The 19,305-nt window shown below is 46.5% G+C and overlaps 1 protein-coding gene across 1 annotated transcript; it reads left to right on the top strand.

Annotated features, from left to right (window-relative positions):
* Positions 1 to 7,331: 7,331 nt before the first annotated feature.
* On the top strand, positions 7,332 to 8,656 carry LOC311308739 (guanine nucleotide-binding protein G(I)/G(S)/G(O) subunit gamma-12-like; the record flags this gene model as incomplete). Its single annotated transcript, XM_084437763.1, has 2 exons — positions 7,332 to 7,424; positions 8,531 to 8,656. The coding sequence occupies 2 exons, from the start codon at positions 7,332 to 7,334 to the stop codon at positions 8,654 to 8,656; spliced, it is 219 nt and encodes a 72-aa protein (XP_084293889.1).
* Positions 8,657 to 19,305: the final 10,649 nt, after the last annotated feature.

Below are 19,305 nucleotides of genomic sequence, written 5' to 3'. Positions count from 1 at the left end.
AACACAAGTCGCCGTTGGAATTTGTCCTCTGCATTTCACCCATCCAAGCTGTCTTCCTCCAGAGGCAGCCAGGGACCAAGTCCTGGTATCTGTTAGTTCTTCTGCATGTTTTTCATATTGGGGTTCTATGTGGAGAGAACCCAAGTGAGCAAGGGGGGTGGCATGCAAACGCCACCATGCCACTCATGAGGAATTTGGGGTTCAGTGTCTTGCTCTAGGACACTTCGGCACACTGACGGGAGCTGAGATTGAACCAGGGGCCTTCTGATCCCCAGCCGGCCGCTCTACCTCCCAAGCTACGTACCGCTAACGTTACCTGGAAAGCTATGACTGATATGGAGCATCTGGATAAGAAAAAAACCTACGTCAGGATGCTATTCATTGACTACAGTTCTGACTTCAACACCGTACGCTTCATCAACCTGGTCCCGAAGCTGAGAGGTGCAGGTCTGAGCAGCTCCTTGGTGCAACTGGACCCTGGACTTCCTCACAGGACAGACCACATGTGGTAAAAACAGGCATCAACACCTCATCCACACTGAAGATATGCACGGGTGTCCCCCCAGGCTATACTCACTGTACACCCACGACTGCTCAGCCAAGCACAGCAGCAACCAAATCATCAAGTTTGCGGACAACACCACTGTGATAGGCCTGATCTCCCCCAATGATTCATCTGAATCAGCCTGCCTCCAGGAGGTGTCAGATCTAGTAAAATGGTGTCAAGAAAACAACCTGACCCTGAACACTAGCAAGACAAAGGAGATGATTGTAGACTTCAGGAGAGGAGAAAAAATCCCCTGCCCTCATCATCATCAACGGAGAGGAAGTGGAGAGGGTGAGCCACTTTAAATTCCTAGTGATGCAGACCTCAGATGACCTTACTTGGACACACAACACAGAGGCACAGCAACACCACCACCCATGACAGGCATGCCATCCAGAGGGTGGTGAAGCGCAGATGATCATCGGTGTGGAGCTCCCAGCCATCGAGGATCTCTACAACATTACATTACATTACAGTCATTTAGCAGACGCTTTTATCCAAAGTGACTAACAATAATTGCATTTAACGTAGGAAAAGCCAATGTACTACTACTTGCCAGAACTCACAAGTGCATCTTCTTTCTAAAACAAGTGACTAAGAGCATAATCTAGTGCTGAAGGCAAAGTGCAAGAATAGCAATCTAAAAGACAATAAGTGCTTAGGAGGGAGGATTGTTGTAGTACTTCTTGAAGAGGTGAGTTTTGAGCCTGCGACGAAAGATGGGCAGCGGGGCACTGCGGGGCCAGGACCAGGCCAGGACAGAGAAGAGCCGCTGCCGCAGGAAGGCCATCTGCATCACAAAAGACACCAACCACCCAGCTGTCACCTGTTCATACCAACTCACCAGAGAGACGGAAGATGGCTGAGCATCAGGACCGTGAAGGAAAGGTTCCACAACAGCTTCTTTCCTGACACGGTCCGCAAGCTCAACAGCCAACAGCTGCAGCAGACTGACAGTGAAGACACCACCTGGTTAGACCCCCCCCCATCCCCCCTCGCAATCCATTATCGCCCCCCACCACCCCTCTGCCTGGATAGATACCCCCCCTGCGACTGATCTGTTCTGACAGATTCAACTAATGGCTCGGCTTACCCCCCCCCCCCACTAGACAGAGCACCTTGCACCTTGTCTATACAATAGACAACAACGGACTCTGCAACCAACACCTGACAACACTCCAACAATTGAACACTATGCACAGTTGTAATGAACGTTATTTAATATAACATCATGGACACAGACACATGGACACTAGTCATCCATGATCGGATGGGATGAGTAGATGAGGATGATACTGATAGACTGATAGACGACGGAAAGTATAGTAAATTGCCAGTTTGGAAACCTTTCAATGTCTAGCTGAGTACCTAGGATTGGAATGAGGAACTGATTAGCACTGATAAGATAAGGACAAGCGATTACAAGAATTCCAATGTACCTGTACTTGTTACACATGGCAAATAAACCTTATCTTCTATTCTATTCTGTTATATAATGCTCATCCAGAGAGGTGTCACAACTGCGCCTGAAGACCAGTGGCAGCCAGCAGAGGGCAGCAGAGGAGGGCTTTGCCATACTGATGGACTGATGCGTATCACCTGTGCCAAGTGTCTGGCCTGTGCAGATATATACAGTATACTCCTGTGTTCAGAGGCTCAGTGTTCGAGCTTGCGTGTGCAGAGCACCTCTCTCCCTTCTCACCTGTCTGGACAAACGAGAGAGAGAGAGAGAGAGAGAGAGAGAGAGAGAGAGAGAGAGAGAGAGAGAGAGAGAGAGAGAGAGAGAGAGAGAGTGGTTTATGGTTCCTGGGGACTTCATTAGTGATATAGCCTAGAATGCTGGACTCCCGTTTACATCACCAGCATCTCTAACTATTTAATCTTAAGATTCAAGATCTGTTCATTAGCCATGTATACGGTTCACACATACTAGGAATTTGACTTGGGTTATGGCATACGCTGTTGCAGATGACCTACAGGAGGACAGGGTGCAGGACAGGACAGGACAGGGTGCAGGACAGGACAGGACAGGACAGGACAGGACAGGACAGGACAGGACAGGAGAGGAGAGGAGAGGAGAGGAGAGGAGAGGAGAGGAGAGGAGAGGAGAGGAGAGGAGAGGAGAGGAGAGGAGAGGAGAGGAGAGGAGAGGAGAGGAGAGGAGAGGACAGGACAGGACAGGACAGGACAGGACAGGGTGCAGGACAGAACAGGACAGGACAGGGTGCAGGACAGGACAGGACAGGGTGCTGGACAGGACAGGACAGGACAGGGTGCAGGACAGGACAGGACAGTGCAAAGACATGGCAAAGACGTGACAGTGCAAATACAAAAAACAGTGCAAACAAATTATGATATACTGTAAAAAAAAAAAAAAAAAAAAAAAAAAAAAAAAAAAAAGGGAGGTACAAATGCAATTCAAAGTGCAGTGTGGTAGATGAGTAAGGTGAGGGGGGGGCATCGGGCGGACACAAGCCTTGTTGATGAGTCTCATGGCCGTGGGAAAGAAGCTGTTTTTGTGGCGTGTGGACCCGGTCCCAATGGCCCAAAGATGTTCAGCTCCCACTTGAGGTTCCGGGAAGTGGTGGTGCCCAGGAAGCAGAAGGAGTCAACAGTGGTCACTGGGATGTCAGTCAGTGTGATGGGGGTGGGGGTGGGGGGCAGGATTCTTTCTAAAGTCTTCATTCATCTCCACTGTCTTGACAGTGTTGAACTACAGATTGTTTTAAGGACTTCGCTGTCTTAAATATTGTTTTAAATACAGATCAGTGATTTGTAGAGATGTGTGGATCACTTGTTTATTTTATGCCTGGCTGCAAAACACATTTATCCTTGTGAGATAGGCCAAATAAAGATGACCTTGGGTGCCTGTTTCTCAGAGTTCATGTTCAGATGGGAATTTCTATTAATATGTGTAACAGATTTTACTTAAATATAGTAGTTAAGGACACATCTCACTGAATCATGATAGTGGAAAGTCCTACATACTATTCATACATGATAGGTACAATCCTCTCATTTCTAATTCTATAGCCAAATATCACCAGTAATTTGAACTGTTCCACTAATCGCCTCTCCTGACCCCATCTTCTGCTGCCCTCTGCTGTTAGAAAGCATGTACGGCATAGTGATGGCATCGCCATCCTGATCACAAGAGCTAACATTCTGATTTCCACGGTTCATGTAGCCAAAGCAAATTATTTTTGCGGCGAGGAAGACTGATTAGAGGCTACATCTTTCCTGCATCGTCCACAAACCTATTGGCTCTGTAGGCGAACTGAGGTCCCGTCCCAGAGTGGGTCCTATTGGCTCTGTAGAACTGAGGTCCCGTCCCAGAGTGGGTCCGTGATGGTTTGAGGTGGGACTGAACAAGCGCTCAAAAAGCGATAGGATCGAAGGCCAAATCAAGTACTTCTCTAGCCAGCCACGGTAAGCTAAAGCTGTCATTGAAGATTTCCTCTTCAATTTCATTGTCTGTTGTGTGTCTCTCTCTCTCTCTCTCTCTCTCTCTCTCTCTCTACCTGCCTCCCTTTCTCAGTGTCTGTCGCAGACTATGATGCAACACGGGTGTGCACACACACACACACACACACACACTCACTAATGAACCACACCATCTCTCTCTCCTCAGTTGGGTCTATCCTGATAGTTGAGCCCAGACCAGTGATAGTGGACACAGACTCTGACGTCACCCTCAACTGAATGTGGGCGGGAAACCCTCCTCTCACACTCACCAAGAAGAGCTCCAACATAGAGAGATCTACCTCATCTCACACTCACCTGGACCAAGAAGAGCTCCAACATGGTGAGATCTACCTCCTCTCACACTCACCTGGACCAAGAAGAGCTCCAACATGGTGAGATCTACCTCTGTCTCCCTCACCTGAACCAAGATGAGCTCCAACATGGTGAGATCTACCTCTGTCTCCCTCAGCTGGACAAGAAGAGCTCCAACATGGTGAGATCTACCTCCTTTCACACTCACCTGGACCAAGAAGAGCTCCAACATAGTGAGATCTACCTCCTCTCACACTCACCTGGACCAAGAAGAGCTCCAACATAGAGAGATCTACCTCATCTCACACTCACCTGGACCAAGAAGAGCTCCAACATGGTGAGATCTACCTCCTCTCACACTCACCTGGACCAAGAAGAGCTCCAACATGGTGAGATCTACCTCCTCTCACACTCACCTGGACCAAGAAGAGCTCCAACATGGTGAGATCTACCTCTGTCTCCCTCACCTGAACCAAGATGAGCTCCAACATGGTGAGATCTACCTCTGTCTCCCTCAGCTGGACCAAGAAGAGCTCCAACATGGTGAGATCTACCTCCTCTCACACTCACCTGGACCAAGAAGAGCTCCAACATAGTGAGATCTACCTCCTCTCACACTCACCTGGACCAAGAAGAGCTCCAACATAGAGAGATCTACCTCCTCTCACACTCACCTGGACCAAGACGAGCTCCAACATAGAGAGATCTACCTCATCTCACACTCACCTGGACCAAGAAGGGCTCCAACATGGTGAGATCTACCTCCTCTCACACTCACCTGGACCAAGAAGAGCTCCAACATAGAGAGATCTACCTCCTCTCACTCACCTGGACCAAGAAGAGCTCCAACATAGAGAGATCTACCTCCTCTCACACTCACCTGGACCAAGAAGAGTTCCAACATAGTGAGATCTACCTCCTCTCACACTCACCTGGACCAAGAAGACCTCCAACATAGAGAGATCTACCTCCTCTCACACTCACCTGGACCAAGAAGACCTCCAACATGGTGAGATCCACCTCCTCTCACACTCAACTGGACCAAGAAGAGCTCCAACATAGAGAGATCTACCTCCTCTCACACTCACCTGGACCATGAAGAGCTCCAACATAGAGAGATCTACCTCCTCTCACACTCAGCTGGACCAAGAAGAACAGCATGGTGAGATCTATCTCTCCTCCTCCTCCTCCTCTTTCTCTCTCTTTCCCCCTCTATGTCCTTGTCACCTCTATTTTTCATTTTACTGCCTTTACCTTTCTGTCTGTCTGTCCTTCTGTCTACCAAGTCTTCTGTCAGGTCTCTCTCTCCCTACATATTTCTAGCTGTGTCTCCTCATTTCTGTCTATTTCTCTCTTAGTCTCCTCTCTTCCACATCCCTCTCTCCCTCACCTATCTATCACTTTCTCTTGTCTTCTCATTAACTCTATCATTACCTCTTTCTTTCTCTCTATCATTACTTCTCTCTCTATCTCTCTGCTTGCAGGTGTTGAGTAACAACGATCAGTTGTATGTGAAGCACAAGTTGCAGCAAGTTGGCAACGTATCCTGGGCCAGGCTGCCGCATCGACTCCAACCCACAAAGAGGAAATGTTTGGAAATGTTTGTTCGAAATGCGCGCCCTGTGGCTGGAAATAGGCTTGCATCCCAGGGACCACGCCCCCCCAACCGATGCCACACCTACCCAGACTTCACCTGGCCACAATAATGTCTGTGTGTGTGAAGTCTGTATGCATACTGTAATCGCTTGTTCTCACTGCAAGAAATGGATAAACCTAACAAAACACACAGCAGTAGCCATAGTCCTATTCTTGGACATAGTCCTATTCTTGGACATAGTCCTATTCTTGGACAAGTGTCTTCTATTCTTGGACAAGTGTGGTGACTTTTCTTTCCTCCTCACATTTTTTCTTTCTTTATCCACCAAATCTACAAAGTGGTCTCTTCCAAACTACCACACATACACACCGACCCCACAACCCAACACAGCATACCACTCATATCCAGTGTTCAACCCAACACAGCATACCACTCATATCCAGTGTTCAACCCAACACAGCGTACCACTCATATTCAGTGTTCAACCCAACAAAGCGTACCACTCATATCCAGTGTTTAACCCAACACAGCGTACCACTCATATCCAGTGTTCAACCCAACACAGCGTACCACTCATATCCAGTGTTCAACCCAACACAGCGTACCACTCATATCCAGTGTTCAACCCAACACAGCGTACCACTCATATCCAGTGTTCCACCCAACACAGCGTACAACTCATATCCAGTGTTCAACCCAACACAGCGTACCACTCATATCCAGTGTTCAACCCAACACAGCGTACCACTCATATCCTCTGTGGAGTGTTCAACCAGCTTCAGTCCCCGTGCTCCGTCCCTGAACTATGACTCACCAGAGATCTTCCACAATCTTCCAATGACCCACACATCCAATAAACAAGCCTAACTCTAATAGTGATCTCCAGGGTCTTTATTAGCCACACGTGATAGACCCATATAGAGATAAATCTATTTCTTTTCTAGCATTATTTTTAAGCTTCTTTTTCCTCCTGGTCCACTGTGTGTAGCTCATTCCATCTCCCTCCAGGCTCTTTCATCTCTGGTCCAGTCTGGTGAACGTCTGATGTTTGTAGTCCAGTCCAGCCGTCTGGTGAGGGATGTGTGATGTTGCTGTGACATTTCCAGGCCTGTGTGTGTGTGACCTTTACACCTGCTGACACACTTCACAGGGGCTTTGAAGTGGCCTCTGCAGGGTCCAGGGAGAGCAGAGGGGGAGAGGGGAGGTTAAAAAGACAGAGACTACTGTCAACCTCACATACAGCAGGTGTTCTGTGCTTTTAGTAAATCTATATGTGGGACTTTTGGCTGCTGTTCTCATATTCAAGTATTTTGCGATTTACACTGATTCTCCTTTTATCTATATAGAAGAGGAGAGAAGAGAGGGAGGAGCGACCTTGTAACCAGAATCCTGTCGGCCGGAGGAGAGAGCATGTCTGGGAAGGTGTGCAGCAGTAACAGTGTGTTACAGGCACGCAAGACTGTGGAGCAACTACGCGTGGAAGCAAGCATGGACAGGATTAAGGTTAGAGAGAGAACGAGTGTGTGTGTGTCTTTCTTTTGATTGGGTAAACAATGAGTAGTTTCAGGTGCCTCCAAAGTTAGTGGGCAGCGTGTAGGTAGTGTATAATAACAGCTTAGTAAGTGGGCAGCGTGTATGTACTGTATAATAGCAGCTAAGTAAGTGGGCAGTGTGTAGGTAGTGTATAATAGCAGCTTAGTAAGTGGGCAGCATGTAGGTAGTGTATAATAGCAGCTTAGTAAGTGGGCAGTGTGTAGGTAGTGTATAATAGCAGCTTAGTAAGTGGGCAGCGTGTAGGTAGTGTATAATAGCAGCTTAGTAAGTGGGCAGCGTGTAGGTAGTGTATAACAGCAGCTAAGTAAGTGGGCAGCGTGTAGGTAGTGTATAACAGCAGCTGTGGGCAGCGTGTAGGTAGTGTATAACAGCAGCTGTGGGCAGCGTGTAGGTAGTGTATAATAGCAGCTTAGTAAGTGGGCAGCGTGTAGTTAGTGTATAATAGCAGCTAAGTAAGGGGGCAGCGTGTAGGTAGTGTATAATAGCAGCTAAGTAAGTGGGCAGCGTGTAGGTAGTGTATAATAGCAGCTTAGTAAGTGGGCAGCGTGTAGGTAGTGTATAATAGCAGCTGTGGGCAGCGTGTAGGTAGTGTATAACAGCAGCTGTGGGCAGCGTGTAGGTAGTGTATAACAGCAGCTGTGGGCAGCGTGTAGGTAGTGTATAACAGCAGTTTAGTAAGTGGGCAGCGTGTAGGTAGTGTATAACAGCAGCTGTGGGCAGCGTGTAGGTAGTGTATAACAGCAGCTGTGGGCAGCGTGTAGGTAGTGTATAATAGCAGCTTAGTAAGTGGGCAGCGTGTAGGTAGTGTATAATAGCAGCTTAGTAAGTGGGCAGCGTGTAGGTAGTGTATAACAGCAGCTGTGGGCAGCGTGTAGGTAGTGTATAACAGCAGCTTAGTAAGTGGGCAGCGTGTAGGTAGTGTATAATAGCAGCTAAGTAAGTGGGCAGTGTGTAGGTAGTGTATAATAGCAGCTTAGTAAGTGGGCAGCGTGTAGGTAGTGTATAACAGCAGCTGTCAGTAAGGGTGCTTCTCCCATGGCTGCTCCATCCTCCAGATCTCCATGGCTGCAGCAGAGCTGGTTCAGTTCTGTCAGGACCAGCAACGCAGCGACCCGCTCCTCACCAGCATCGCCGCCTCCTCCAACCCCTTCAAGGACAAGAAGACCTGCGCGCTGCTCTAGGACCCACCGTACGCGCGCTGCTCTAGGACCCACCGTACGCACGCTGCTCTAGGACCCACCGTACGCGTGCTGCTCTAGGACCCACCATACGCGCGCTGCTCTAGGACCCACCGTACGCACGCTGCTCTAGGACCCCACGTATGCGCGCTGCTCTAGGACCCACCATACGCATGCTGCTCTAGGACCCACCGTACGCACGCTGCTCTAGGACCCACCGACCGCGCGCTGCTCTAGGACCCACCGTACGCACGCCAACGCCACTCCAACAGCACGTCACATGGTTAGAGAGGAATCATGGGAGTTGTGGGCACCGGCTCTGTGATCTGAAAAGAACAGTTCTACCGCCAAGTCGAGCAGAGTGGCTTCGCTCCACAATCAGGTTACAACTCAACAGCCTGACAAGAGTTAATGTATTATCGTCCCCCACCCGGCGACAGCTGAAGGGGGGGGACTTTAGGTTGGCCGGTGTCACGTCATGAGTGAGTGAGTGTGTGAGTGAATCCACCACAAAAGGGGCACCTTTCCAATGCATTTTTCCATTGACATGTACATTTAGATTTTTACATCAAAAACTATGCTTGGTGTCTCATTGTAGTCTCAGACAAGTTTACTCTTGAAAACATGTACTTTCCACATCCGCAGAGAGTAGAGGTTGAGGTGTTTAGTAGTGCTGGATATGTCTGTATTTCAACATCCATTAAAGGACTTTAGACCATACAGGTGCATGGACTTGTTTGCCCACTAGATGGAGACGTTATTGTCCTCTAATTCGCTCTACCTTGGTTTATAGAGAACCAATGTCACATCATTGATACACATTATGTGACATTAGTAGCACTAGATATGTCTGTATTTCAACATCCATTATGGGACTTTTGACCATACAGGTGTATGGACTTGTTGGCTATTAAAGCGGTGCTCATCCGTCGTTGCTTTCCACACAAAAACCTGTAAATGTCTCAGTGTCTGCACAGTCCATTCTAGCCAGGGGCCTTTTTAGCTCGACCAGCATCTTCATCCACGAGCTGATTAGAGCTCACATAGTAGTACTCGTTATAAGAGTGTGTGTGTGTGGGGGGGGGGGGTCATAAATAGCAAATATCAAGCTTTTAATGATCTATCTATCTTTGAAATTAAAGTATGATTGATTAAATACAATTCTAACACTTCGCTTCTCAATCCTATGCTGTGCTGTTCCACCCTGTGCTGCATCTCTAGCTACTACTGGGTTTGGTGACCCAGTCCTAGAATATATAAAACACTGCACAGTAGTTGATCAAACTCAGTTTTGATAGATTAAGACATGATCCTAAAGATAATTTAACTATCTAAATAATAACTTCTACATTCCTTAAGCATCTGCAAGTTTTCTCCTTTTAACTCCACCCTGTCTCATTTCTGTTTTCGCTTTTAAAATAATGTAAATTAAGAAATGAAAGGAAATAGGCGGCTTGTTTTAATGTATATCTAGCTGGCTAAACGTTAGCTAACTATAAAGCTTGCCAGCGATTCCTGGCAGACAAAAATATCGGTGTTGTAAGAGAAACCATTGTTTTATCGGAATATCAAACTAACTCCAAGGTGCATTAATACAGTAATCTGGCAACTGACTGACTGGCAAGCGGAGCGGAGGAAAGTGAACAGCATGCAAGACCCACCATGGAGGTATCGGTTCCCACCTATATATATGCCCCGCAGGGCCGTCTGGATATATGCGAGGCCCTGTGCAAAATAGGCATTGCGAGGCAGCGCTAGAATAAAGTTAGTTCCTGCCTGCTGCGAGGCCTTCTACAGCTACTCCCCCCCCCCCCCCCCCCCCTAGCGGCTGCCCTACCTGTCGCGTCAAATGGGAATGCGAGATCGCGAGAACAGAATGGTCTCACGAGGCTAAGCAGGTAAGTCACCTAAATTATGACGCAGCAGCTAGCTTTTGTGGTTTCATTTCATTAGATGCTGACAAACATTTTGGATGTATCAAAGTTGATGCCATATTTCTTCATTTAATTAACTGCTTGCAGTCTCCAAGTTGCTTAGCCAATATTAGACATTCTCTGATTCAAAATGCACAAGTTGCCCATCCGTTTAACTATGGATGCATTTGCGCTCTGTGTGAGTATTCAAACCCCTGACTCATTCTTGAGGCTTAGGAGAAAAAGCGGTAGCCTACAAAGACATCCTTGATTACACTTTTTGAACTTTACACTTGTTGAACATTGCTAGTGCTAGTTGGCTCCAGATGTGTTCTTATGATCTTAACTTTATATAGGAGAGTTGATCAGATGGTCTCCACTCTGGTAAAGATGTGAACCAGCTGACAGGAGACCACTGGGGTAAGAAAAACTGCTGGTAGGTCAAATGTTTGGACACATTCCTCCAATGAGATGGGGATAACGCTCTCCTCTCTCTCACACAGGGGGGTCCGGTTTAGACCCAGACTGTCCCGACTACTTCTTCTCTGGGTCTCACCTGGGAGGCGGCTGTCGGCCCACCCTTCATCTCCCCCCACAGACGGTCCACAACCTAAAAACCACCCTGTCTTTTCTGGCAAAGCTCCCCCCCCCCGCTCAACAACTTGCCGACAGTTTAAGCCAGTTCATTTCACTTTTACAAAACGAAACTGAAACTGTACCATCTCAACGCGTCGGCTCGGGGCTGGGGGGGGGTTCGCCCAGGGTGACATATAAGCTAGAAACGCTACTGGTTATAAACGTCAGAAATGACGTCAGTTATGTCACTAGTAACACACTTATAATTACTAATAATTATAATGGACTTTCTTAAGAAATTCTCACTCACTCACTCACTCACTCACTCAATTACATTCAATTCAATGCGGCTTTATTGGCATGACCATACATAATTAAGTATTGCATAGCAAAACACAAAGCACACAGCACAAGGTAGTGCAATTGTATAATACAACCAAGTAACACTCTATAAAATACATATAACAATTGATAATAAAAACTAAACGTAGAACAGGAATCTAATATTGCTGGGGAAGTGTGTGTGTGTGTGTGGGGGGGGGGGGCATCACATTCTCACATATAAACAATAGATGGCATAACCAAACCAAAACAACAATAATAACCCTAAATATAGCAACAGTGTGTGTGTGTCACTCTCACACACACACTCTCTCACACACACTCTCTCTCACACACACAAACCCTACCTCCCCCACACACACGCTCTCTCTCTCACACACACCCTCATTCACACACTCTCCTGTCCCAGTACCTGCAGAACATTTTCTAAGAGTACTAGAGGAACTAAGACGAATACATTGTAATCAAATAGCGGAATGGAATGTTACTGACATTGTCCACAGTTGGAATGTATGTGATATACATTCCAACTGTGGACGATGTCAGTAACATTCCAGTGTCACAGTTGGAATATATATCACTGGTGTCACAGTTTGAATGTGTATCTCTTATCATCACAGAGTAACACAAAGAAACCCCTTTCTCTACTGATCTGATCTAGGAACAGTTCAGAATTGTCTCCCAGAATGGTTGATATATGATTGAGGGAGAATAAAACTGGGTCCAGATCTGTGAAATAGTAGCTCCCCTCCCCCTTGGTCAATTCGAACAGAATTACCTTTACAACTCACTTGAAACTTGAAGTGGATTAAAACAAACTCAACAAATTAAAAATTGCACATTACCCATGAGGATTTCTTGACTCAAGAATTACATTTCAACTGACTTCAAAGCATTTCACTCCAAGTACTGAGTAAATCATAATGTTAATAGAAATGGACTTGACTCAGACCGCTGCTTCTGAAGAGCATCTGTCTTGTACCTCCTGGTCTACAGGTCAGAGGTCATAGTAGTCTAAGTGAATGGTCTACAGGTCATAGTAGTCCAGGTGAACGGTCTACAGGTCATAGTAGTCCAGGTGAGCGGTCTACAGGTCATTGTAGTCCAGGTGAGCGGTCTACAGGTCAGAGGTCATTGTAGTTGGGGTGAGTGGTCTACAGGTCAGAGGTTATAGTAGTGGAGGTGAGCGGTCTACAGGTCAGAGTTCATAGTAGTCAGGTAAGCAGTCTACAGGTCATAGTAGTGGAGGTGAGCGGTCTACAGGTCAGAGGTCATATAGTAGTGGTGGAGGTGAGCGGTCTACAGGTCAGTGGTCATAGTAGTCCAGGTGCGCTCCGGAGGTGAAGCTGTCCTCCAGAAGCACCCTGAGCAGCTTGGCGCAGGAGGCGTGGCAGGTGAGCAGCTGGCCCTGGGCGTGCAGCGCCGTTAAGGACTGCCTGAAGCCGGGGTCGGCGGTGCTGGTCCAGGCCGCTACCTGGAGAGAGACGGCACAGGGGAGAGAGGGGAGATGGGGGTTGGGTACTGATTCATATTCATATTAAGCCATTTAGCCCAAACTTTACTGATCCAGGTTCCAATCTCAACAATCCATTTTTGAAATACAGGATGGAATCACTTCATGTCAGTTTGTCCAAGAAAGCATTATTAACCGTTGAATGACCCCTCTCCACCTTGCCTCGTGAGACTAGCGCTAGACTAGAGCACGCTGTTACTCGCAAATCAGTCTGGATACTCTCCATAGAAAACATTTTGAGCCTGATTGGAAAACAATCTCGCCAACCAGTGTTGGTTCTGAGGAATGTGAAATACAAACAGCTACGCTGGCCGGGTTTATGACAGTGAGGAGCGGTTGAAGTTAGAGTGTGAGATAATACTTTATTTGAAGGGGTGTGCATAATACTGACATGACGCTGTCATGACACTGTCATAACAACGACATGACACATGAAGAATATTTATGAATATTGTCATTGAGTGTCATTCGGTCAGTTATGTCATTGTTAATGCAAAGTTGACATTGCTTGAGATGTCTTTGTAATGACAACTTGACATAAACCAAAACAATATAACCTGTCATAAACATGACCTAGCAGGCCTAATTATCCAAAAAGGGGTGTGCATAAGACATTATGTGACACAGTCATGACACTGTCATTGCAATGACATGATACATGAAGGAATCTTTAGGAATGTTTATGACTGTTGTCTTTAAGTGTCATATAGAAGTGAAATAGCAGGCCTTATTATCAAACTTGAAGAAACTAACTAGGGATTATCATACACATTAAACTGTCCTATGTGGTTGGGTGTGACATTGGCTGTCATGAGTCCATTATAATCATGTCATTAATATTTCCCTTGACCCCAACTGCGAGATAGAGATGTGTCCCAATGTTGTAAAATTGCCCCTTACGTTACTTTAAGAACGGTCGTTGGACGAACTACGAGCTAGCTAACATAGTTACACTAACATAGTTACATCCAACTGCCATTTCCTACTACAGTCTTGTAAACCTCTTTGTTATAAGCTAGCTAATAAATACAACCATGTCCACAATGATAGTCATTTAGACAAAATATTGTGTTGTCATAACATCGATATTGGTATAAAATAATTGAAAATCTCGATTGTGGTTTAGCTGTTCTCAGCCGTGAAAGCTGGCACTAGCCTAGCCAAGTTGCATGATTAGCAAGTCGTTTTTTGGAATGAAAGGCTGCAATTTCAACATTGTTAAATAAAGATTAAATGAAGAAGAAAAAAAAGTTTGTAAAAAAACAAACCGTTTGGAAATCGGTCAGAATGTCAGCGAGTTATGAGTATTTTTGTTTGTGCAGATCACTTACCTTACGTTATTGTATCCAGAGTGATCCAGAGCATTACATCTTAAAGTCTCTCAACACCATTTAAGATGTAATGCATCATCCCCGACATGGGCGGCAGCAGTGAGTAGGCTAAACAAAGCGGAGAGCGCCGATTCGCCGGTAGAAGGAGACAGTCGATGCGCTGTGGATATAAAACATTTAAGTGTACAAATTTGCCTTTTATTTGAAAGGTGGGGGACTACAAACTGTAGCGACTTAGGAGAAAAGGCTTTCATCTTTCCAACGATGTGTTTACTTTGGTGAGTAACGAAACGGTTTTGTCTGTAAACTCGGACGACCGGGCCGATGAAGCGCTTTCATAGGCAAATTGCATTGAGAGTAACAGGGCGTTATCCGTAGGATATCGCCCTGGCCCAGGTCTAGGTAGGGGCTAGACTGGAGGCAGGCGCTGCGCATGACGGCTGGCTTGTTGTTGTGCGCATAGCCAAGATACATATTCTTTTTCTTTTTTACTTTAATCTTTATTTGCATTTTCCATCCATACAACGACAATACAATAAAACATAAAAACTAACAATAACAGCTTATGGGTACTTCCATCCATGCAGCTTTTTTCTCTTACTCAAATATTACAATTTCAATATTAGTGGTATCATCACACTTCCTTCTATAATCCATCCATTTTTCCATCTCCCTTCAAACTTTCCTTCCTGCATCCTCAATGCATGCGTGAACTCCATAACATAAATCTCCTCCACAATACCCAGCCACTGCTCCTTGGTTGGGGGTTCCACCTTATACAAAGCCCTCATTATTGTCTTTTTACTAGCAACCAATAGTACTTTCACTAGGTATCTGTCCCCTCCTTGTACATCATCCTGTGTTATGTTTGCCAAGATATATATTCAAAGCTGATAAGAATGAGAACCAGTCAAGACCCCACCACAAAATAAGGACCCAAGCCGTCAGCCCCCTCCCCGTCATGAGGGTTACCAGAGGGGACAAAGGGCCCGCACTGAGGTCATGCGCCAGCTATGAAGACACAAACAAGTAAGGTTCACATTTTTACCATTTTATTGTCTGTTGGTGGGTGACTGTGTGTGAGTGCGTTTGTGAGTGAATGTGTGAGGTCCGTGAGTGTGGTATTGAGTGACTGTGTGAGGTCCGTGACAGCATGTGTGAGGGAATGAAGTGCAGTGAGGATGTCCTGTTGGCTCTGGTGGTGTAGTGTGGTGACCTCCACCAACTGCTGCACAACTGCCCCAATCCCTTCTGCCATGTCCCTCTGGGCCTCTAGGGTCATGAGCCTCCAGCACAGTGTCTGAGAGGAAGCCCAGCCCTCAGGGACCCTTGAGGCAGGGACGCTGGCAGCCGGAGGTGGAGGCGTGGGCGGTGGAGACGGAGACGGAGGCGCTGGAGATGGCACTGGAGGTAGAGGCCGGCGCGCTGGAGGTGGAGGCACTGGAGGTCGTGGCGCTGGAGGTGGAGGCTACAACCGGCAGGGGCACGACCGTCAGGTCAAGGACCACTGCAGACTCCCCCTCCTCTGAGTCCCACCCCACGTCAGAGTCTGGAGAAACAATTTCAGTCATTTTCTTTGAGTTTGTCTGTAAACTTTATTATGCATTAAACATTTCATTGTGTAGCCATATTCATTTGATATGTGTTTCTGTTGGCAGCCAAATAAATGCTGTGATTTACCGGGTGATTTAGATGAGTCTTAATTTCCCAGAGGGGAAAATGTTTAATGTGGTCTAACATTATGAAGTGATCATCTGTGTTATCGTTCCCTGTTTTTGGTCCTAAATCAATCATAGCCTACCACAGAATGTTTGGAATGTTTGCTTTCCTCACAGCCACATAATACAGCATGTCCGTGTAGCCTACGCCAAATACAGGATGCACGAAACGTACAGTAGGCTACCTAAACTGTAGGAGCAATCAGACAAAGGTAGGCTAGTACAAATACCTTCCGAAGATGATTTTTTTCCTCGCGTGGACCTCACCAACAAGCACATGCACCTCCGTCTCCGAAAAGTTGCTCTTCTTTCCGCTTTTTTCCATAAACATAATTGTCTTGCCTTTGCTCCACGCTATATTATGTCGGTTCCTTCCGGGTAACCACGTTGTGCACTGTCATAGTTTTGACCATATATGGTTGAATTTGGGCGTGGAGAGGGCGGAACATGAGGCGCGTGCACGTCCGCTGTCTCCTACGACACCGTGGGATTTATCACTGAGAAATTGGCACAGCAGCGTGTACTGTGATAGTATTTTAAAACTGGTCTAGTCAAAAGATTTACCAAGATACGTTCAAAAGGTTAAGTCTGGTTTATTGTGAAAAACAATACGTGCGCAAGGACTTCCTAAAGTCCTTCTAGGATGTGATTGGCTAACTCATTGCACGTCATGTGAAATGGCAGGCGTGGCCAAGAGTACAGACATGTGATAAACAAAGAAAACAAAGGTCTGAAGACGAAGGTGTGGCCCTTCTGACTTAAACAAAGAGATGAGGAAGAGCGAGGCATAGGGGGTGTTTATAATTACAAAAGGGGGAGAGTTGAGGTGTGCGAGGCAGAGGGGGTGTTTATAATTACAAAAGGGGGAGAGTTGAGGTGTTTTACAATTACAAAGGGAGATTGAAACTAGGGGTTTCAGGGGACTTGAGGACAAAGGTTTAAGGTGTTTGGATGTAAATTCCTGGACAATCCCCCATTTGTGCCTGAACAGGTACACAAAAATAAAATATAAAATCCAAACACAGTGTAAACAGTCAGCTATGCTATACATGTGGAAAGGAAATAATCTCTCCACTAGGTGGAGCAAAAAAAAAAAAAAAAAAAAAAAACTTTTTTTTTTTTTTATTATTTTCTTTCCACGTGCAAAATCACGCACCAAAACCCCTTGTTTCAGAAATTTGACAGGAAACAAGATAAAAAAGATGACATGATTATATACTATTTATAGTCTAAGAGTGGACAACCATTCACCAAAAAAATTGATTTAACAAGGCAAAAAAAATAAATGGTTACCAGTGTAAGAAAGGCAAAAAACCTCTTGGTCAATTTAGAGGAAAAAACCCAAACTTATTTATCAACTCATGTTTCAACCATTGTAACTCTTGTAAACAAATATGATATTTTTCAGATTATTTCAAAGTTCATTCATTCTTGTGAATAATCGCATGTGATGTCCTATGGAACATAGCTTCCATGTGTGCGTCTCTGAATGTTTAATGTAGGTTCCAGTGTGTGCGGTCCATGTTGTCATACCACAACCACAAGAAGGAGGTGACCGGCAAGGTCAGTCTCCGATTGCTCATCAGAGGAGAGGAGAGTGTGGCGGTGGCTGTCAAGGTCACTCTTGTTCACAGTGTATCCAACAGTCATTTAGGTGACACTTCTCTTTTGGGCAATAGAATGTCATTTGGGGAATGCAGGGCGTCTTCTCTTCTAGATCGCAACTTCAATGTCGCGTTGTTTGAAATCAGTTATGTTCAATGTTAGTTGCAGTGTGTGCAGGTGTGTGTGCGTGTGTGGTGCATCTTGTGAGTTTCTCCATGTTGCCATCATAACGATCATGAGAAGGAGGTGACCAGCAAGGTCATTTTTCCTCCGATTCCTCGTCAGAGGAGAGGACAGTTGTGGCAGCTCATGGCTTTGGCCTCTGAGCCCTCTGGTTCAGCTGCATTCTGATCTCCTGGTGTTGGCGATCCCCTGGTGGACCGTCCTCTGCTGCTTGGACCCGTCGGCAATGGCTTGCATGGATCCACGAAGTCCTCTCAGATCGCTGTCTGCGTGGTGAGTAGAACCTGGTACGGCCCGAGCCACTTCGGCGAGTTCCAGCTCCTTCGTCTGTGGTCGTGGACCAGGACCCAATCCCCAGGAGAGATGTGATGCAGGAAACGCTCCTTAGCCTCAGGAATGGCGGTCCTCACTCGGTTCGAAGACATCCCTGGCATGGAGAGAGTTCAATAAAATCCATTATTACATGTTCCCATGGCCCACTTGGCCGAGGATGTGCTGACAGTTCCATTTTTGACGGGTAGGTTCCTCCCGCAACATCTACTTCTCTTCCATGTTTTCTGGCCTGTTCTCAGGCTACTTATCTGCTCCTGGTAGTCTCTTGTCTCCCCACTGGGCAGGTCCACATAGAGTGGTCAGCCAGCGAGCTCTCGGAAGGTGAGGAGGGAGTCCCTGTCCTGGTTCAGCAGGGTGAAGGTGCGGTGGGACACCACACAGCCAGGGCGCCAGCAGCACGTACAGGCTCTTGAACTGAACCCGGTCCATCCCTGTACTGCTCCACGTAGGGCCGGCCCGGGTCGTGCTGCTGGAGGGCTCACCTCGGCGCTCCCGCTCCCCCAGTACAGGCTGATGAAGTGCTCCGTCTGTGGATCCACAGATGAGAGAGACAAACAGAGACAAAACAGAAGAGCAAAAGGAGAGTCCTCTGGTCTCCCTGTTCCCCTCCTTGGTCAGGAACGGTTATCAGCAGTCTGTTGGAGATACTCAGAAACATGGTTAAGCGCAAGCTCCTGCTTTGGGGAAAAAATGTTGTTATTCAGTCAGGAAAACTTAAAACAGGGTGTCTGTTCCAAGTGTCATTTAGAGCCAGTCTGCAGTACCCACATTCTCGTCTCAACAAAACAACACCCCCTAAGGGTGAAAGCAAAAATTTCCTGAAGTCAGGATAAAAATAGAGATGGGGCAAAGAAAATGACACTAAAATGAACTGGCTTCATTTACAATTAACTAATCAAAAAACTCCATCAAAGCTTCATTTGTATAGCTAAAATTTGTATATCTAAACCCTCCCTCTTCTGCATTTGAGGACAGAGTATTTGGGCACTGCTTCGGACAAAATGGTCTCTTCTCTGTTTCATACTTATCTGTCGCTCACAGTGAGTTGGTGACATGGCGTTGGCTTTGCATCTCACGAACCCCAGATCGCCCATCTGTAGGGAAACAGGCCAGTGACCACCATCTCCACCTCCGGTCC

The sequence above is a fragment of the Borostomias antarcticus genome (assembly GCF_949987555.1).
Source record: "Borostomias antarcticus genome assembly, chromosome: 5".
Taxonomy (NCBI): Eukaryota; Metazoa; Chordata; class Actinopteri; order Stomiiformes; family Stomiidae; genus Borostomias; species Borostomias antarcticus.
This window is presented reverse-complemented; position numbering and strand designations above follow the sequence as displayed.